Source organism: Adiantum capillus-veneris, chromosome 16 (genome assembly GCF_014529385.1).
Source record: "Adiantum capillus-veneris isolate H3 chromosome 16, ASM1452938v2, whole genome shotgun sequence".
Lineage (NCBI taxonomy): Eukaryota > Viridiplantae > Streptophyta > Polypodiopsida > Polypodiales > Pteridaceae > Adiantum > Adiantum capillus-veneris.
Window position 1 is genome coordinate 22,468,918 of NC_140946.1, and position 22,261 is coordinate 22,491,178.

At 43.7% G+C, this 22,261-nt stretch overlaps 1 protein-coding gene across 1 annotated transcript in view; it reads left to right on the forward strand.

The window, feature by feature from the left end:
* The window catches only part of LOC147438708 (F-box/kelch-repeat protein At1g51550-like), a 115,280-nt gene extending 95,633 nt beyond the window's left edge, over window positions 1-19,647 (forward strand). Inside the window, exon 2 of the mRNA XM_086484709.1 lies at window positions 18,584-19,647. Coding sequence (XP_086340835.1) covers window positions 18,584-19,560 — 977 coding nt within the window. The 3' untranslated portion in view covers window positions 19,561-19,647. The remainder of the gene's footprint in view (window positions 1-18,583) is intronic.
* The last annotated feature ends 2,614 nt before the right edge of the window (window positions 19,648-22,261 follow it).

The window sequence follows — 22,261 nt, forward strand, 5'->3', positions numbered from 1 at the left end:
GTTCACAAGGATGATGGTTTAGTTGATGCTTTTTCTAGCGAAGCTAACCTTGTTGCAGATTCGATCAAAACATGACGATGTGATCTTGGCTCTCGAGCCTAGGTCCAAAGAACCCTTACAGGAAGTACTATGTGTTCGAATGATTCGTCAACACGCATTGTTCGAGTGTTTCATTCGTGGTCGTTTCTTGTATATTAGTCAGCGTCTTTATGTGATCCCTTTTCCTAGGCATGACATATTGTACATTGAGCACGTTTCACTCATGAATAAACACGGATGTATGCGGATTGTTCATGAAAAGCTGAAAAGTATGCATTCAGCGAAGTCACATTCCATGTCTCTTCCTTGGCACGACACAGTTGTAGAAAGAGCACAAGAAAGTATGAGCATCAAGCATCGGCATTTCCATTGTGAATTGCCACAGTTGACTGATTTAGATTAGCAAGACAAGATTCGATCTTATTGTTTGCGTGTGTGTGGTGAACGGTTTGGCACTGCGTCTATTTGTTCATCGACATTGTATGCACAGTCTATTAGGACGACAAGATTTTTTCCACTCACTTTACATGGAATAGGTATGCTCATGGTTTTGTGTTGGAAATGGTTTCAGGAATTTTTAGCCATGGAGATTCTTGAAGTAGGAAAAAGCATGACTCTCGACGAAGTTGAAGCATTGAAGATGACTTTGTGTCGCTTTCGGCGTGGCCCAAAGAAGCAAGCCTTGCAGACCTTTATGAAGTTCAAGTATCGCACGACCCACACATCAGAGTGGGCCAACGAAGAGTCCTTTCCAGGATTCCGGATGTTATTAGCGATCTCCCTCGACGCCATACAGTTCGGTACCAATACCTCACTTTGAAAAGGAGGGGATGGTCACGTGACACATCCAAACCTGTGTGTTCGTGGACAAGCTACAGCATGACAAGGGTTCAATTCAGTCCAATCAGTTTAGCTTAGGAAGTGTTTTGGCACTTTTGTGAGTCTGTTCGCAAACCGTGCATGCCCAGGCACTTAGAGTAGATGCATATCCTCTGGTTGCACACTGCATGATCATCAACATTACCATCAAAATCCATCAGGGGAATTTTCCAGTGCATTAAACCTATTTAGCCTATTTTTGACATTTTTCACTTATTTATTAAGTGACTTTTGTTGGGAACTAGGTAGGGCAATTTTGCTAAGATAATTTATAAACAAACCAGAGCTAGCACTTTCTGGCAGAAGAGGCAGTAGGAGCATTGCTCAACGGGCCAATTCTCAAGCAAGACCAACACAAGGACCTGGCGTTTGCAGCAACAAAGGAGTAGCGTTTTTTTCAGCATGCATCTCCAACGTTTTTGAATACCATCAGACCAGCCTTGGACAGCGCTATTTCAGCCCCTTCAGCCTGGCGTTTTTCAGCCTATAGCATCATCGATTTCAACTAGCAGATTCAGCGTTTTGCTACAGCCAAATTCAGCGTTTTTTAGGACTTGCTGTCTAGCGTTTTCAGCCAGCCTAACCAGCGTTTTGTAGCAGCATGAGCCAGCGTTTTATACCTGCAGCGAATAGTGATTTGGGGACCAGCAAGGGGCAGTGTTTGCGACAGCAAAACAGCCCATAAGAAGTAGCAGAAGGAAGTCAATTCAGCCATCACAAGAGTCATTCCGTCGTCTGTACAGCATTCAGTTTTCAGCATTAGACTCGTCCTCGTCGTCCACACCGTCGACCTCGACATCGCAGCATTTAGACTCATTGCATCAGTCCTTGTATTAGATTGTGCAATCAATAGTAGACCACTCTCGCCATCGAGAGTGAGGCGCTTGCAGGAGGGTTTGACAACTTCACGGTGTCGTATTCTCTTCGCTCACTATCTCTCAGACTCATGCACCTTCACTCACAGTGTCCATTCACTTTGTTTGTGTCCATTGCACTCTCTCATTAAAGAAGGGAAGGCTCTCCCTTCCCTAAGTTAAAGGAACCTTGAGCACAGTTCGGAGCACTCATCTTGAGCAAAGTTCAACATTCACATTCCGCTGCACGTTACATATGTCCTGTAAGACAGAGCGATGAAGACAAGAGCGCGCCCGATGTGCGATGAAGTAAGGGTGAGAGAGTGCCTAATAAGTCCGAGGTCGGGACCCGAAAGTTCGTCAAATAACAATTTCCAGTACTGTCTGGTTTACTCTGTCTACTCTTTTGTAGGACCGGTATGCTTTCAGAAAAGCTCACGCCTGATGCTCTGATACCATTGTCACAAGACGGGCACCACGTGCCAATAGAAAAGAACCGACTGAACAAATTTTTAACACTTCGATAACAACTAAACTGAGAGAGAGATGACATGCGACACGAAGTGGCGGAATTACACCCCAGAGAGTGTTCGCCCCAAACCTTGGCGCCCCTTTCGGTATTTCTTTATATTGCATCAACACAGTACAACCCGGTACTCTAGACTCTACACCTTCTCCAGGAAGCATGCTAGAGAATGAGCCCTTAGCACATATTTAAAGGCCCTAGGCCCCAAAAGCAGTTTACATGAAAAGCCTCTAAAACTCAAAAGCTTCTGGTCTAAAAGCAATGCCAAAAAGATGCCAGCGCGATTTGCGAAATTCCGTACAACTGCCACGTCACCAGTCAACGCAAAACACGGAGCATCCGTATAGCTGCCACGTCATCAATTTTGCGCGCGCGTGTGTGTCCTGGTTTATTTCAATCCCTTTATGTCACTGGGGTCCCATCGGACGGGGTCCCCATAAGTTGCTAGGAATTCTTCTTCTTCTGCTACTTGTTCATCTTAGGGTTTAGGCTCCTCGGCTGGCATCTGTAAGTTGGCTCCATTCTTCAAGGCTTTGACCCCGGACTTATTTGCTACTCCCACCCTTACTTCATCGCGCATCGGGCGCGCCCCCGTCTTCACCCCTGATGTCTTACAAGGCATAAGCCATAAAGATCACTTGCAAGAGAAGGATCCAAGATTTGTTTTGAGCTACTGTTTTTCTCAGAGACAGTGCCATGCAGATATTGATCTATTTTTCTCAGAGACAAGTGCCATGCAGATATTGATCTCTATAGCTACCAAGCCGCACACTCCAAGGACTTTCCAAGCTTTCAAGAATTTTCTTTCCCCGAAGTTATATGGTTTCTGACATCTTCCTTCGGAGTGCAACTTTTGGCAGAGTCGGGTATCCTGAAATTCTTGCCATGAAAACCCTAGCAGATTATAACTTGAAATTTCTCGACATCCCTCGGTAGATGTCTCTTCTTGAGCTGATAACCTTGGAGGTCCGGTGTGATTGCTATGTCTTGGGACTACGATCGTCGCTAGAGGAACACTATCTGTCCAAGAGCTGATGGACGATACTGTGGTCGGCTACAACAATCTAACCCTAATTTTTGGTGCAGGTTACATGATGAAACTGGTGAGGGCGCTTCGAGAAAGCGACCTTGATTCGAGCAAAAGTCCAAATCATCGTCGAGACCTTCTCAAGAGAAGAAGAAAGCCAAAAATGCTTCAGTTTGTTGATGCAATGAAGAAGGGGGCTTGCTTCGGATTTGGCAAGACAGGTCACCAAATTAAGGATTGCCCCAAGAAGAAGACAAAGAAACCGCAATGTCGTCCTTCGGTTTAGATTCACGAGTTCTCGGGTAACTCTGATGTCATTCAAGTTGAAATCCATCATTTAGCGCACAATTCATGCACTAATTGTACTTTTAGCACCAAAGTGTTTTATAAACACGATCTTCTTTGTTTTCCCGGGAAGATCAATGGTCACGACGTGACCGTACTCCTTGATAATGGAAGCTCACACAATTTTGTGGATGCAAAATTGGTGCAGAAACTGAGCCTGCAGACGTGGGACAGTGACTATGAGTGTCGCCTGAAAATGGCTCGTGGTGAGGATACGGGTACATGGAATGAGATGGCTCCAGGGAGATCGCCAACATCGTCTGGAATCCTAGAAAGGACTCTTCGCCGGCCCACTGTGATGCGTGGGTCATGCGATACTTGAATTTCATAAAGGTTTGTAACGCTTGCTTCTTTGGGCCGCGCCGAAAGCGACGTGGCTCCTTCAATGCTTCAACTTCGTCGATAGTCATACGTCTTCCTTCTTCAAGAATCTCCGATGATGAAAATTCCTGAAATCACTTCCAACACAAAAACATGAACATATCCATTCCATGTAAAGTGATAAAGTGACTGGAGAAACTCTGGTCTTCTTTAAAGAATGTACATGCAATGTAAACGACCATATAGACGGAGTGCCAAACCGTCCATCAAACACGCGCAAACAATAGAATCGAAACTTGTCTTTATGATCTAAGTCAATCAACTGTGGCAAATCACAATGGAAATGCCAATGCGTGATGCTCAATCCTTCTTGTGCTCTTTCTGATACTGTGTCATGCCAAGGAAGAGACGTGGAATGTGAATTCCTTGAATGCAGACATTTCATCTTTTCATGAGTAATCTGCATACATCGGTGCTCATTCATGAGTGAATCGTGCTCATCGTGCAATATGTCATGCCTATGAAAAGGGATCACATAAGGATGGTGACTAAAATACAAGAAAGCATCATGAAGGAAACACTCGAACAATGCGTGCTGACTAATCATTCGAACACAGAATACTTCCTGTGGGGGTTCTTGGGACCTCGACCCGAGAGCCAAGATCGGTTCTTCGTGATCGATCATATCTGCAACGAGGTTAGCTTCGCTAGAAAAAGCATCAACTAAACCATCATCCTTGTGAACAATCACATCTTTATCCTGCAAATCATCATGCTTGTGAGTAGTCACATCTATATCATGCAAATAATCATGCTCGTGAATAATCACATCTTGATCATGCAAAGCATCATGCTTATCATTATCATGCAAATCATGTGTTTCGTGCTTTGGAGAAGAAAAGACTGAGAGAGTCTCCTTCTCCTGATTCTGTTCAATTTGGGCCTGCACACTAGAAAAGAGTCGCAACAACTCTTTCATGTGTTGGTTTCTCATTGCTTTTCTTTTTTTCTGCTCACGATCCAATTCTGCTTTTCTTTCTGCGGCCTCCAAGCGTGCTTGCTCGCGCTCACGCTCTATGGCTGCCATTCTTTCTTTGTGTTCAAGATTAAATTCTGCCTTTCTTTCTGCTCTTCTTGCTTCGTGTTCTAACTTCCTGTCCATTTTCAGCTTGTCGAAAGCCTCGATAGGAGTTAGTGCAATCCTTGACGTGCATGGGGAAGGGGGAGGGTCAGAAAAACCTCTTGGTGGGAAAAATTCTTCTTCGCCACTGCCATGCGAAGTATCCATTCCGATTCGGGTAATGACCATACATTGAAGTCTTGGGTTCTTAAGTTCACGAGGAGCTTGGGTTCTTGTGGGTCTTGGGTTCTTGAGGGTCTTGAGGTTCTTGGGTTCTTGAGGGTCTTGAGGTACTTGAGGTTCTTGCGGTTCCTAAGGTTCTTCTTTAGCTTGCTATCTGTGTTGGAGAAGGATCTTCTCTTCACCCAAGCTCTTCTCTTTCCCGCGAGCGCACCCCTTCGCGGCCTTGCGCTCACACCAAAGTTTCTTTTCCCCACCTCACGTCGATTGGCTGGCCGCTAAGTGCACGGTCCGCTCTCAATGAGTGAAAAGAGGCACAAGCGGAGGTTGGACAAGCCCTTCTTTCTTGGGTTTCCTGTCACTCTTCAAAAACACGATTAGGAATCAACACGCCCACTTGGGTTACACGATCGCAACAAGCAAAAAAAAATTATGTGGTTCTTTCCTTGAGTGATACAGAACACTGCCAAAGCTCTGATACCGATGTAAGGTGCAGCGGATATGAATGTTGAACTTTGCTGTGCTCAAGGTTCCTTTTACTTACGGAAGGGAGAGCCTTCTGTTTCTTTATTGAGAGTGCAAATGATCACAAACAAAGTGGTAGACACTGTGAATGAAGGTGCTGAGATTGAGAGATGGAGAGAGAAGAATACGACACCAGAATGTTGTCAAACCCTCCTCCGAAGGCCCCACTCTCTATGGCGAGAGCGGTCTACTATTGATTGCACAAATCTCTACAATGCAATGGACTTGCCGACGATGTTGACGACGACGAGACGGACTGAAAAATGAAAACACTAAGGGCTGAAATGTGCAAATCTTTATTTGTTGAATTCTGACTCTATGTTGGTGACGACGATGCAATGACGACGCGCTGAAAACGCAAATGCTGAAATTTGCATTTTCTGGGCTGAAACTGCAAACTTCGGCGGATCTGACCGGGTGGCGAGGGTCTATTGTGGGAAGTTGAGATCTGTGAGGTTTGGGGCTGGTTCTGCTGTGTCTTGATGCTGAAAACTGAAAACGCTGGTCTAGATGGAGGATCTGTCGCGGTGAATCTGCAAAACGCTAGCGGGTTGTGCTGATCCAAAAACGCTAGGGGCTGATTTGGGTCTTGCTGCAAAAACGGTAGGGGATCTACTGAGTTTGTTGTTGCCAGGTTGGTCTGCAAATGCAAAACGCTGGGGCTGATTGGCAATGGATGACAAATGCTGGCTGATTCTTATTGACGGCTGAAAACGCTATGTTATTCTCTAGGGAGGCTCTTGCTGAGAAGGTGCTCTACTGGATGTCAGGTCCCTGCTGCCTCTTCTGCCAGAACGTGCTAGCGCTAGGGTTTCTTATATACTTGCTTAGGCAATTTGCCCTACCTAGTTTCCCAACAAAAGTCACTTAAACACAATAAGTGAAAATTGGCTAAAATAGGAAAAATAGGTCTATGCACTATAAAAATGCTCCTTATCGGTTCTGATGGAAATCTAATGATCATGTTGTGTCATGTGACACATCCAACCCTATGTGTCCGTGGACAAGCTACAGCATGATCAGGGTTCAGTCAGTCCAGTCAGTCTAGATTAGAAGTGATCTGGCACTTTTGTGAGTTTATTCGTAGACCGTGCATGCCCAGTCACTTAGTGTAGATGCATATCCTCTGGTTGCACACAGCATGATCATAAGCATTCCCATCAGAATCCATCAAAATCCTTCAGGGGAATTTTCCAGTGCATTTAGCCTATTTTACCTTTTTTTGACATTTTTTCACTTATTATTTGTAAGTGACTTTTGTTGGAAAGTAGGTAGGGCAATTTTGCTAAGTTTGTATATAAGCAAACCAAAGTTAGCACTTTCTAGTAGAAGAGGCAACAGGAGCCAAGCTCAGCAGGCAACTTCTCAACAAGACCCCTTGGTGGACTTCCCTCCAAGCGAGACTCAGCCCTAGCGTTTTGCATCATAGCCAGCCCCCCTTTTTCCATGGTGTTTTTCATCAGACACAAGCCCACAATACCCCCTTGCCCTAGCGTTTTGCATCAACCATCACCAACAGAAGCTCAGCAACCTAGCGTTTTTGATAGAGTTCTGGCCTAGCGTTTTCAACAGGAACAACCTCAGCATGCAGCGTTTTTCAGCCATGAAGAACCTGCAAATTCAGCCCTAAGAGAGTATCAGATTCAGCCCAGAAAGACCAGCAGTTTCAGCCCTTAAGAACCTCAGTTGTCAGCCCTAAAACGTGCAGATTTTCAGTGACAAAGACCTACAGAAACAACCCCCAAAATCAGCGTTTTTGGACTAGCCGCAAATTTCAGCCCATAGCGTTTTTGGACAGCAGATAAAAGATTGCAGATTTCAGCCCTTAGGTCGGTCTCGTCATCCCCGTCGTCATCGTCGACATAGCCTAGACTTGCATTAGTCCCATGCATTCAGTTTGTACCAGTTTGTGCAATCATAAGTAGACCACTCTCGCCGACGAGTGGGGCCTTCGGAGGAGGGTTTTACGACGTCTCTGGTGTCGTATCTCTCTTCTCTCTCTATCCTTAAGTCTCATACATTTGCACGCACAGTGTCCATTCACTTTGTTTGTGATCATAGCATTCTCTCATTAAGAACGGAAGGCTCTCCCTTCCATAAGAACAAAAGGAACCTTGAGCACAGTTTGGAGCACTCATCTTGAGCAAAGCGCAAACATTCATTCCGCTGCACCTTACATTGGTATCAGAGCTTTGGCAGAGTTCTGTATCACTCAAGGAAAGAACCACAAGAATCACAAGAATTTTTTTTGCTTGTTGAGGTCGCACGAACCCAAGTTCACTTGGGCGTGTCGATTCCTAATCGTGTTTTTGAAGAATGACAGGAATCCCAGGAAAGAAGGGCTTGCCCAGCCTACCCTTGTGTCTCTTTTCACTCATTGATAGCGGACCGTACACTTAGCGGCCGGCCAATCGACCTGAGGTGGGAAAAAGCAACCTTGGTGTGAGCGCAAGCCCGCCAAGGGGTGCGCCTGCGGAAAGGAGTAGAACGCGGGTGAAGAGAAGATCCTTCTCAAACACGGTTTGCAAGCGAAAGAAAACCTCAGGAACCTCAAGAACCTCAAGACCCTCAAGCACCCAAGAACCCAAGACCCTCAAGAACCCAAGTTCCTCGTGGACATAAGAACCAAAGATCATAGTGCATGGTCATCACCCGAAGCGGAATGGATACTTCGCATACAGGTGGTGAGCATGAGAGAGGTGATGAAGAGTTCTTCCCACCAAGAGATTTTTCCAACCCTCCCCTTCCCCATCTACGCCACGAGTTGTACCAAATTCTATGGAGGAGATGGTCAAGTCGATGATGGAGATGACGGCATAACAACAAGAAACGAATCGAGTCGCGTTGGCACAACTAGCAAGAAAAGCAGAACAACAGGAAGCCAAGGACCACGAGCGCGAAGAAAGAAACGAAAGAGTTGCCGCATAACAAGAAGCAAATCGCATTGCTTTGGAACGCGAGCGCGATGAACGAAACGAAAGAAAAGAACAAAGAAAGGCCGAGCATGAAGCTGAAAGAGCGGCCTTGGAGGCCGAGCGTGAAGCTCAAAGAGTGGCGTTGAAGGTCGAGCGTGAGGCTCAAAGAGAACTACGCACTCATGAATTGGTTCTACAAGTACTTGCCTCGAAGTTTGAACCAGCCAAAGATCGTGGGAGTTCCTCAAGTGGCGTAAGCCACGATGCGGATTCCAACAATCCAGTCACCGAGAAGTTGACTTTCAGTAAGTATGATGGTAAGATGGATGCTACGGTTATTCATTCTTGGTTGCATCAATTTAATGCTTATTTTGCGACAACTAAGAAGACATGGAATAGCAAGGTTTTGATGGCAGCTATCTACCTTGCCGGTGATGCCATCAATTGGTACCACGGATGGCAAGAGGCACAGTTAGCCGCGCACCTAGAGGAAGCCGACGAATTCACGTCCCTTTCCTTCAATTGGGTTGATTTCCAAGACAAGCTCAAGGCGCGGTTTATGCCACCTCAGTACTTCGCACGATTGAAGGACGATTGGTACACTCTCAAGAAAAATGGTATGCCGGTTATGTCTTTTTCTAATCGTGTTTTGCAGCTAGGTACCCAGTTATGCAAGTCGGATGATGAACACAAAGAGGCATTCCTTTTTGGGTTAGACGACTATATCAAGTTTGATGTAGAAGTCTTTGACCCAATCGATCTCAACAAGGCAGTAGCGATTGCTCTCGCACATGAGATGAAGCACAAGGGAAAGCCTAAGGAGAACAAGACTTCCACAAGTACCTTGCAGACTTCTCAGAATCCTCAGAACGGTAAGAATGGTAACTCTTCTAACCAATTTTCCAATAGTCTCTCAGAAAAGAATTCTTTCAATGAACCTAAGGGTAAAGCTAACACAATTGCTAAACCTAAGCTTACTCCAGATGAAAAGGTAGCACAAGGAATTGTAGGAGGATACATCACGTTGGAAGAGCAAAGCACTTGTTCTAAGGAAGTCGTTGTTTTCATTGTCACATGAAGGGTCACATAAAAAGAACATGTCCGAAGCTTGAATCGTATGAATCTAAAGAATCCACAAAACCCACTTCTTCTGTCAATGCAATTAATGATAACATGAGTGTGCCCCAAGTTTCTCTTGACCCTCCCATTGATAATTCTCTCATTAACTGTTATGGTTAGGTGTCGGGGCAGCGTTTTGTCATATTGTTTGAGCCAGGTAGTATGCATGATGTGATTAGTCCCTCTCTTGTTGAGAGAGCCTGCCTAGAAGTTAGTCAGAAATCTCCTCTCGAGGTCTCTGGCTTTGTTCCCGGTATGGACTCTCTCATCACGCAGGAGTGTCTTGGTGTGTTGTTTACAATTCAACAAGCTGCCTTCACTAGAAGATTTTTTGTCTCTCCTCTCTCAGGATGTGATATGATTTTGTGCATTCGATGGTTTCGTGATCTTAACCCTCTCATTGATTGGGAGGCTAACACTTTCACTCTCTATGCCAAAAGTGATTCTCCCATTGTCATTCGTGGAGAGGATATTGTTCATTCTCTCTCTCTCTCTCTCTCTCTCTCTCTCTCTCTCTCTCGTTGCTAATATGTAGGACAAGATTGAAAGGATTCATGAGAAGGAGACTCTCTCAGTCTCTTCTTCTCCAAAGCATGACACACAGGATTTGCATGATTATGAGAAGCATGATGATGATTTGGATGACAATGATAAGATGATTTGCATGATCAAGATGCGATTTCTGACAAGCATGATGATTTCCATGATGATCAAGATGTGATTCTCACAAGCATGATGAGTTGCATGAAGAAGATGTGATTGTTCACAAGAAGGATGATGTGTTAGTTGATAATTTCTCTAGTGAAGCTAACCTCATTGCAGAGATGATCAGTCACGAAGACCCGATCTTGGCTCTCGAGCCTAGGTTCAAAGAACCCTCACATGAAGTATTATGTATGCGCATGATTGATACGCACGCATTGTTCGAGTGTTTCATTCGTGATTGTTTCCTGTATTTTAGTCAGCGTCTTTATGTGATCCCTTTTCCTAGGCATGACATATTGTACGTTGAGCACGTTTCACTCATGAATGAGCACGAATGTATGCAGATTTTTCATGAAAAGCTGAAAAGTATGCATTCAAGGAAGTCACATTCCCTGTCTCTTCCTTGGCATGACACATTCGTCGAACGATCACATGAAAGTATGAGCACCAAGCATGGGCATTTCCGTTGTGAATTGCCACAGTTGATTGCTCTAGATCAAAAGAGAAAGAGTCGATATCATTGTTTGCGTGTGTGTGGTGAACGGTTTGGAACTCGGTCTCTTTGTTCATCTACATTGCATGCAGAGTCTTTGAGGAAGAGAAGATTTTTTCCACTCACTTTACATGGAATAGGTATGTTCATGGTTTTGTGTTGAAAATGGTTTCAGGAATTTTTAGCCATGGAGATTCTTGAAGAGGAAAGAAGCAAGATTCTAGACGAAGTTGAAGCATCGAAGGAGCCACAAAAGACTTTGTGTCGCTTTCGGCGCGGCCCAAAGAAGCAAGCTTTGCAAACCTTATGAAGTTCAAGTATCGCACGATCCACACATCAGAGTGGGCCAGCGAAGAGTCTCTTCCAGGATTCCGGATGCTATTGGCGATCTCCCTCGACGCCATACAGTTCGGTACCAGTACCTCCCTTTGAAAAGGAGGGGATGTCACGTGACACATCCAACCCTATGTGTCCGTGGACAAGCTACAACATGATCAGGGTTCAGTCAGTCTAGTCAGTCTAGATTAGAAGTGATCTGCCACTTTTGTGAGTCTATTTGTAGACCGTGCATGCTCAGTCACTTAGTGTAGATGCATATTCTCTGGTTGCACACAACATGATCATAAGCATTCCCATCAGAATCCTTCAAGGGAATTTTCCAGTGCATTTAGCCTATTTTATCTTTTTTTTGACATTTTTTCACTTATTATTTTTAAGTGACTTTTGTTGGAAAGTAGGTAGGGCAATTTTGCTAAGTTTGTATATAAGCAAACCAAAGTTAGCACTTTCTGGCAGAAGAGGCAACAGGAGCCAAGCTCTGCAGTCAACTTCTCAACAAGACCCCTTGGTGGACTTCCCTCCAAGCGAGACTCAGCCCTAGCGTTTTGCATCATCGCCAGCCCCCCTTTCTCCTTGGCGTTTTTCATCAGACACAAGCACACAGTACCTCCTTGCCCTAGCGTTTTGCATCAGCAACCATCGCCAACAGAAGCTCAGCAATCTAGCGTTTTTGACAGAGTTCTGGCCTAGCGTTTTCAACAGGAACAACCTCAGCATGCAGCGTTTTTCAGCCATGAAGAACCTGCAAATTCATCCCTAAGAGAGTAGCAAATTCAGCCCGGAAAGACCAACAGTTTCAGTGTCACGTGACACATCGAACCCTATGTGTCCGTGGACAACCTACAACACGACAAGGGTTCAGTCAGTCTAGTCAGTCTAGATTAGAAGTGATCTGGCACTTTTGTGTGAGTCTATTCGTAGACCGTGCATGCCCAGTCACTTAGTGTAGATGCATATCCTCTGGTTACACACAACATGATCATCAGAATTCCCATCAGAATCCATTAGAATCAGTTAGGGAAATTTTCCAGTGCATTTAGCCTATTTTACCTATTTTTGGCATTTTTCACTTAATAATTTAAGTGACTTTCCAACAAAAGTAGGTAGGGCAATTTTGCTAAGAAAATATATAAGCAAATCCAAGTTAGCACTCAATGGCAGAAGAGGCAGCAGGAGCACATGCTCAACGGGCACTTTCTCAGCAGAACCCCAGCAGTAGCCTTGGCGTTTTTGATCCCCATCCTCGCCACACATCAGCCCCAGCGTTTTTAGCTTGCATCATCGCTGGAAGTCCTCCAAGCCTTGGCGTTTGCAGATCGCTGGCAGCAGCACCGGATTCCCTAGCGTTTTCCAGTTGCCATCGCCAGAACTTCCCAGGCAGCCTAGCGTTTTTGCTAGCGTTTTTCACTTACTGCAGCGTTTTCATTTTCTACCGTTGATGAGGCACTTGCAGCAGCGTTTTCAGCATCCTCCACAGCAGCAGATTCAGCCCTTGAAGCCATAGAAAACGCAGCCAAACAGTCATTTCCAGCCACCGAAACAGTCCCGAAATTTAGGAGATAGAAGACCACAGATTTCAGCCCTAAAGTTGTCGTCGTCATCACCGTCGTCGTCATCGGCATAGTCCCAGATTGCATCAGTCCATTGCATAGTCATTGTACCACTTTGTGCAATCAATAAGTAGACCACTCTCGCCGACGAGAGTGGGGCCTTCGGAGGAGGGTTTGACAACATCTCTGGTGTCGTATTCTCTTCTCTCTCTATCTCTCAGTCTCATACACTTGCACGCACAGTGTCCATTCACTTTGTTTGTGATCATAGCATTCTCTCATTAAGAACGGAAGGCTCTACCTTCCATAAGAACAAAAGGAACCTTGAGCACAGTTCGGAGCACTCATCTTGAGCAAAGCGCAAACAATCATTCCGCTGCACCTAACATTGGTATCAGAGCTTTGGTAGAGTTCTGTATCACTCAAGGAAAGAACCACAAGAATCACAAGAATTTTTTTGCTTGTTCCCCTCATGTCGATTGGCCGGCCGCTAAGTGCACGGTCCGCTCTCAATGAGTGAAAAGAGACAAGCGGAGGCTGGACAATCCCTTCTTTCCTGGGATTCATGTCACTCTTCAAAAACACGATTAGGAATCGACACGCCCCAGCGAACTTGGGTTTGTGCGACTAGGTGTGAAAAAGAAACCTTGGTGTGCGCGCAAGGCCGCCAAGGGGTGTGCCCGCAGAAAGGAGTAGAACTCGGGTGAAGAGAAGATCCTTCTTATACACGGTTTACAAGCGAAAGAAAACCTCAAGAACCTCAAGACCCCCAAGAACCAAGACCCCTAAGAACCCAAGTTATTCGTGAACTTAAGAACCCAAGACCACAAGAACCCACGACTTCAAAATGGTCATCACTCGAAGCGGAATGGATACTTCGCTTGGAGGTGATGAGCATGAGAGAGGCGAAGAAGAATTTTCCCCACCAGGAGGTTTTTCCAACCCTCACCCTTCCCCATCTACGCCAAGGATTGCACTAACTCCTATGGAGGAGTTGGAGCAAATGTTTATGGAAAGACAGTTAGAATGCGAAGAAAGAAAAGCAGAAAGAGAAGCAAAAAGAAAGGCCTACGAAGAACGAAGGGTAGCCATAGATCGTGAATACAAAGAAGAAATGGAAGCCATAGAGCGTCAGTACGACTTGGAAGAAAAAGAAAATGAAGCCAAATTTGACCGCGAGAACAAAGAAAGACAAGCAGAATTTGATCGCGAGAACAAAGCCATGAAAGAGAAGAGCGACCAACACATGAAAGAATTCTTGCAACTCTTTTCTCGAGTTCAGGCACAGATGCAAGAGATTCGGGAAAAGGAGACTATCTCAGTCTCCTTTTCTCCAAAGCATGACACACAGGATTTGCATGATTGTGAGAAGCATGATGATTTGGATGATAAAGACAAGCATGATGATTTGCATGATCAAGATGTGATTTCTCATGAGCATGATGAGTTGCATGAAGATGATGTGATTGTTCACAAGGATGATGTGTTAGTGGATGCTTTATCTAGCCAAGCTAACCTCCTTGCAGATTCGATCAATCACGAAGAACCGATCTTGGCTTTTGAGTCGAGGTCCAAAGAACCCCCACAGGACGATTCGATCATTCAGGAAGAAGCGATCTTGGCTCTCGAGCCTAGGTCCAAAGAACCCTCACAGGAAGTATTATGTGTTCGCATGATTGATACACACGCATTGTACGAGTGTTTCATTCGTGATCGTAACACGTACGTGAAACATCCAACCCTATATGTTCGTGGACAAGCTACAACACGACAAGGGTTCAGTCAGACCAGTCAGTTTAGATTAGAAGTGATCTGGCACTTTTGTGTGAGTCTATTCGTAGACCGTGCATGCCCAATCACTTAGTACAGATGCATATCCTCTGGTTGCACACAGCATGATCATCAGAATTCCCATCAGAATCCATTAGAATCAGTTAGGGAAATTTTCCAGTGCATTTAGCCTATTTTACCTATTTTTGGCATTTTTCACTTATTAATTTAAGTGACTTTCCAGCAAAAGTAGGTAGGGCAATTTTGCTAAGAAAATATATAAGCAAATCCAAGTTAGCACTCAATGGCAGAAGAGGCAGCAGGAGCACATGCTCAACATGCACCTTCTCAGCAGAACCCCAGCAGTAGCCTTGGCGTTTTTGATCCCCATCCTCACCACACATCAGCCCCAGCGTTTTTAGCTTGCATCATCGCCGGAAGTCCTCCAAGCCCTGGCGTTTGCAGATCGCTGGCTGCAGTACCAGATTCCCTAGCGTTTTCGAGTTGCCATCGCCGGAACTTCCCAGGCAGCCTAGCGTTTTTGCTAGCGTTTTTCACTTGCTGCAGCGTTTTCATTTTCAGCCGTTAATGAAGCACTTGCAGCAGCGTTTTCAGCATCCTCCACAGTAGCAGATTCAGGCCTTGAAGCATTGCAGATATCCCCCATTTTCAGCCATAGAAAACGCAGCCAAACAGTCATTTTCAGCCACCGAAACAGTCCCGAAATTCAGGAGATAGAAGACCACAGATTTCAGCCCTAAAGTTGTCGTCGTCATCACCATCGTCGTCATCGGCATAGTCCCAGATTGCATCAGTCCATTGCATAGTCATTGTACCACTTTGTGCAATCAATAAGTAGACCACTCTCGCCGACGAGAGTGGGGCCTTCGGAGGAGGGTTTGACAACATCTCTGGTGTCGTATTCTCTTCTCTCTCTATCTCTCAGTCTCATACACTTGCACGCACAGTGTCCATTCACTTTGTTTGTGATCATAGCATTCTCTCATTAAGAACGGAAGGCTCTACCTTCCATAAGAACAAAAGGAACCTTGATCACTGTTCGGAGCACTCATCTTGAGCAAAGCGCAAACAATCGTTCCGCTGCACCTAACATTCAGCCCTTAAGAATCTCACTTTTCAGCCCTAAAACCTGCAGATTTTCAGCAACAAAGACCTACAGAAACAGCCCCCAAAATCAGCGTTTTTGGACTAGCCGCAGATTTCAGCCCATAGCGTTTTTGGACAGCAGATAAAAGATTGCTGATTTCAGCCCTTAGGTCGGTCTCGTCATCCCCGTCGTCATCACCGACATAGCACCCACCCACCCACCCACCCACACACACACACGTGTGCGCACACACAAAGGTACTGCTAGTAACTGAATGTAACTTCATCTATTTTCACACACACACACATACTCACATATAAGTTGCCTTTTGACCATGCCCTCACAACTCTCCCTCCAAAAAATGGGGATATTTTGACCTTGAGGTGTTGCTTTACTTGTATAACGTACATTGTCTGATCTTATTAGTTGCCTCTTTTGAGGTAGTTAACCACCAACTTTGCTCAATTAACAAAATTACATCAGTAGTGTGGATTTTTCACTTAAACCCCATGCGGTGACCTATGCATTTCTTTGGTATTTAACACCAGGCGCCTAGCTTGTATAGCCTACCTCCCTTATAAACATGGAGCCTAACCCCCTGGAAGTCCTTATGCGAGTACTGCCTTCTTAAGGGGCCAGGTTTTTTAGCCTACATGGGACTCCATCCTTCACAGGGCGCTTGCCTTGCCACTCACTAACTCTCGATATTTGTAAGACATTATGACCGGCTGGTAGTGCACATGCATAATGACACATATCACGCTCCATATTGTGCCTCACTCTCTGCCCCGCTATTGACTCTCTCTCTCTCTCTCTCTCTGAACCACTTGCGGGCTTGCTGCTCATGACAGTCCGCCTCTCTCCTAACTTAACCGCTACAGTGAACAGCATGGCAGCCACCTCTCGTTTTCTTGAGCCTTGAGATTTGGGCTGGACTGAATGTGCAGATCGTGTGGGAGATCTTCCACGCTTGGCATTACTTGATGCCTCCACCTGCTGGGATTTCTATATAACGAGGTGAGGTTGCTTGGCCCCCTCACTTAGCCTTAATTTGCGTATTGTGTGTGTATGAGAAAGTGAGGAGTGAAGGCTTTCTTTCCGCTTGCTTACTGTGGTGCTATGGAGCTGGTTGAACATGATGTGGCTTCTTAGGTCGGTAACCTTCGAAATGGCTTTGTTCTGCAAAATTACATTCTGCTCCATTTTCTGTACTTTGCACTGATGTACCATTAATGACTATGCATAATAGGTTGGTTTCTTGGCGCATGTATGGTTTCTGCATCATATTTATTGTTCGAGTCTAATGCCAAACACTTGTTTTTTGACGCATATAATAAAAGGTAGTTCATTTTGTATCATGTTGGACTTGATTAATGTGGTTATCTCATGAGAGTACTATGGTTTTTTCCGTTTCACCATTTGGTAAATATGACACAAATTTTTTTCACAACACCTGCTTGGGATTATAGTAGGTTGTTGGACTGTTTTTTATTGTCCCACTGTTAATGTGCAAAAATCCGATTGAGCTGAAGTTAAAATTTTTGTACAAAGATGATACTTGTCAGATTTTTTTGGTTAAAACGGCTGAGATGGTTGTAAATTCGTTAATTGACCAAAGTTAGTGGTTCAGTACCTCGATCTTTTGATTGATTTTTTTTTTTTGAAACCTAGTGGGCTCTATTTTTTTAGGGTCTATACTCACTTGAAATGACACAACCTGGATTGTGGATGCAATGGCATTTGGATTTCGAGGCTACACATTGCTTTTTTCTTCTCTAGGATATACTACACTCTGTCGTGGTGTCGTACTAGTTATAGTCGTTTAAATTGAAAGTTTTTAAACTGTAAAGTACCTCACAAAATGATGGGTATAAAAGACACAAAACGCTTTATGAGCAAAAAATAGGAATAAGACACTTGGATCAGAAAGGGTGGTGGCCTTTTGATCAGAATTTTATTTATATGAATAGTTATTTAAATTTTTTAAATTTATTTTTTTGGGTATATAATAGCCTTACCTTAACCTATATAAATGCACTTGTATCTTAAAGGAGTGATGAACTTTTTGATTACAAGTTTAAAAAGAACTTAAAAAAAACTCACACCTTATACTATTCAAAAACAGGAATAAATAATTAAGTTTGGATAGTAGTTTTAAGTTAAAAAGGTTGTAAGATTGGACATGGATAAGAAGTCTATTGACACTTGTAAAACGCATTCAAGGCTGACATATCTGTTGTTTTGTTTGAATAGATGCAAGTTTCTTGGAATTTTTTTGGCTTAGCCGTTGTCCGTCACTATTATACCAGAATCTTGCTACTTTTGTGAAACGATTAGTTCATATTACCCCATGTGTATAAACACTAGAATGAGACCTGATTCTTATAGCTATGTACAAAAATAATTCAAAGGATGAGTTGTTTTTCTACTACCTCTTGTCACTTGTCTAAAGCCAGCTATCTTTTGAACTTTTATGTTCTTTTGTGTATATTTATTAATGTAAAACAGCAACACACACACACACACACACAAGTTAACAGATTGCTGAATTGAATTTTGTGTGTTTCATTTTGGAGGCCTTTCCTACTAAGGAGAAGAGAATGTGTAACACAGAGTCCGGCTCTCAAAGCATCCTTGTCAATTGCCCTTATATCTCCTCCACTCGTGAATAAACATTAAATTTGGCACACGAGTGACGCTGTGCGGTCTTTGAGCAGATACGAGAAGACTTTTCTATTCAATGTTCTTATAACATGTTTGTTTTGCAGGTCGTCATCTAGCTGACACGTGGATGGCCCCCATACCTGCCGATACGTCTGAGATCATTTCTTGGCAGCAAACCAGTGTTGGCATTCCTGGTGGAAGATTTGGACAGAGTTGCACAATTGTTGAAGACATGCTTGTGTTATTTGGAGGGATAAATGATAATGGAACGAGGCAAAATGATACGTGGGTGTGCAAAGGTGTCAATCATCGGAATACACCATCTTGGCAACTGTTAGAAGTTGCAGCAGCACCTTGTGCCCGTGGTGCCCATGCAGGTTGCTATGGGGGAGAAAACAAGGTAGTGGTCTATGGTGGCATTGGATCAGATGGCATACGGCTGGATGACACGTGGCTTCTAGACCTCTCTGAAAGACCTTTACCAGCATGGCATAGAGTGAACACAACTACCTCACCCCCAGCTCGGTCAGGACATAGCTTGACCTGGGTAGGTGGAAATTGCATGATTTTGTTCGGCGGGAGAGGAACTAGGTTTGAGGTTCGAAATGATGTTTGGCTACTTGTAATGAATGATGAATTTGCAAAGTGGGTAGAACTTAGAGCATCTGAGCTGCATCCTAAGCATGGAGTTCCATCGCCCCGGGCAGGCCATTCAGCAACTCTTATATTTGGGGGAAGGGTTCTCATTTATGGGGGAGAGGATGATAGAAGGGGTCGCAAAGGGGATGTGTGGGTTCTTGACTCAAGTGCAGGCACTCCTCTAGGTGATTTGTCCACAAGTGTTGGCCTCTACCAAAGGAAATCTAGCAAACCGCAAGAAAAGCTTGAGCGGAAGTTTTGGAAGAAGCTGGAGCAGTGGGGACAAGCACCTAGTAGGAGATCTTTCCATGGAGCAAGCCCGGTGCTTTCTGGACGAGCTGTCCTCATCTTTGGTGGTATGGTGGATGGTGAGCTTTTGCCATCTGCTGCAGCAGGACTATCATTCGATGGTGGACTGTATCTATTACAATTGGCACCATAGATTTAAGATGGCTATACTCTGTAAATCTGCAAGATAATGTAAATATGATGGGTGCTCAAAAGTTCTAAAGAGCTTTCATTTGTCTCCTTCCCTAAGTGATGCTTTGGTTATTTCTTTGAAGATGGAGTACAAATTTATGTGTTGGGCTGCCATCGAGGGGTGACCGGGATTGTTGAGGCAGTGGGCATTGAGGGATCTTTTGCACTCTTGGGTGTGCTTATATATCCCCTTTCTACTAGAATGTACTTCCTGATTAAGTATTTTGATGTGAGCTTCGTAATATTGGGATAGAAACAGAGTACACATCTTGCTCACTAATTTGTTGTTGCCTTTTGTCTGACAAGGATTTGCTCACTTTTAACTGAGCTCATATGATGGATAAGTGATAGGTCTCTATGAGCCATCTGTACCTTTAGTGTAGATGCGTGGATTTGTAAATTTAGTGCTCAAGTTTTCTGCGTTATGAATGTTCCTTTTTCCAGAGTTTGGGTGTGTGATCATTCCTTATCTATATTACAATTGCCACCATAGATTTGAAATGGCTATACTCTGTAAATCAGCAAGTAATGTAAGTAAAGTCGGGTGCTCAAAAGTTAATAGAAACCTTCATTTTTCTCGTTTTCTGTCACAGTACGGTTATCTCCTTGGGAGTTTGAATACAATTTATGGGCCAAGGCTATATATACTCTGTAAATTGGCAAGAAATGTAAATCAATCAGTGCTCAAAAGCTATATAAAGCTTTCATTTGTCTCCTTTTCTGTCGCATTCCGGTTATTTCCTTGGAGTCGGAATACTAATGGGCACTGACTGCATTAGACGGAATGTTATAGTATTAAGTTAATGTTCTGTGTGATGGAGCTGATGGTTATATTGTCTTATGGGGAACTACCATGAGTGTATATCTTGCACTTTCCTAAGTTGGGCTTATCCTGGATTCAGTTAGGTATACAATTTGTGGGCTAATAAGGCTGCCCAGCGGGTGGTGACCATGCAAGAGTCGTATATTGTGTTTGGGTTTTCGGACTTGCAAGAGGGTTTCTCAAAGAGTTTCTAGGGTTTCCAATTCCTTTCTTCTGTTGGGTCATTTGACAGGCTGGTAGCTGTACATGAAACTTTGGCGTGCACAACTTTATGTGATCCAAGTTTATCACAGATTGATTCTATAATGCAAAAGCAAGACATGGAGAAACAAAGCACAATGGTTATTTTGGGCGAAGGTGCCATTTCACTTTGTGCATTGTTTATACCTATAATAGCAAAATGCATTCAAGAAGCAAGCAACCATATCTATGACTCAGAACATTGTTAGCACAATTCGACAAGAGTGAGTGCTCTCTCTCTCTCTCTCTCTCTCTCTCTCTCTCTCACACACACACACAACTGCCATAGGAGAAAGATGCCACAATATTTTAAATATGCTCGTAGTTTCCTACGACGTTAAAACGATCTTCTTCTTCCTCCCCCCCCCTCCCCCCCCCCCGGTAGTGCCATAGGAGAAAGATGCCATGGCATCTTAATCATGCTGATATACATCTTCCCATTAGAGAGATGCCTTGGGAGAGAGCTTTGATGGTATCTTGAGAGAGAGCTTTTGATGATATCTTGTATATTTTGATTGAGGGATGTACTTTTAGGTGCTTTAGACTGGTTCCTACTTCCCCAAGTTGAGAGACATTTTCATTGCATGTACCATTTAGGTCTCATGGGCCATATTGACCTCTCTCTCTCTCTCTCTCTCATATGCAAGTTTGGGTGCTAGGAAAAAAGGCAGAGAACATAAATACATTGCTTTCCTTATGTATTGAGAACATTCTAAGGCCAGGTGATGTTTGTAGTATTTTAGGAGGTATTTTATATCTGTACCATGTAAAATTTGACAGGGAGTTAGCTCCATCTCATTATATTTTGAAAAGTAATTTCTTTGGTTGAACAAGTTTTGGACAAAGTGAACCTTTCCTTGGTGCGAAGATAGACACGTAACAACATGTCCATTCTTTTTCCATCTAAAATAAAGAGGGTTATATAAATTGATGATATGCATTGTTATAGAGAGTGGCTTGCTCCCCATGACTTTTTTGTTTCTTTCACTAGTGCAACAAATTATGGTGGTAGATTATTCTGAGAGCGTTGGGGAGAATCAAAAGCAACATTGTTGACTTTGCATATTTATGCCTCAAGAATCCACCTCTAAGCAATGAATCCACCTCAACAATATTTAGGTCCGTTTTTTTTCGAGAAGTGAGCTTGCATTGAAAAAATGTTGATCATTAACCCACGTTGTTTTAGTCATATATTAGTTTGTTCAAATGTTCTCATTCCATAATTTAACTTAAATTATATCAAGGAATAAAAAATGACCACTTGTTTTTTTGTATCAATCACTTGCCTATCACCTATGTTGTTTAAGTATCCTATGATCAATGCATTATCAACGTGACAATATACATTGTTCAAAAACAGCAATAAAATGTTTCATATTTTACTAGGTGACTTCGATGGCAAAATGATGCCTACGTCAACTTTAGCAAAATGTGGCAACAAGATTATAAAAGGTAGAACCAAGTTGTGTTGCCCCTCATGTACGTTTAACAACTCACAAATTTAGACACAAATCAAGAGCCACTCAATGTTAACCACTACTTTTTGTATGGTCAAAGCTACCAAGAGTATCACTTGTACACTTTTTTCACTCTATGGTGT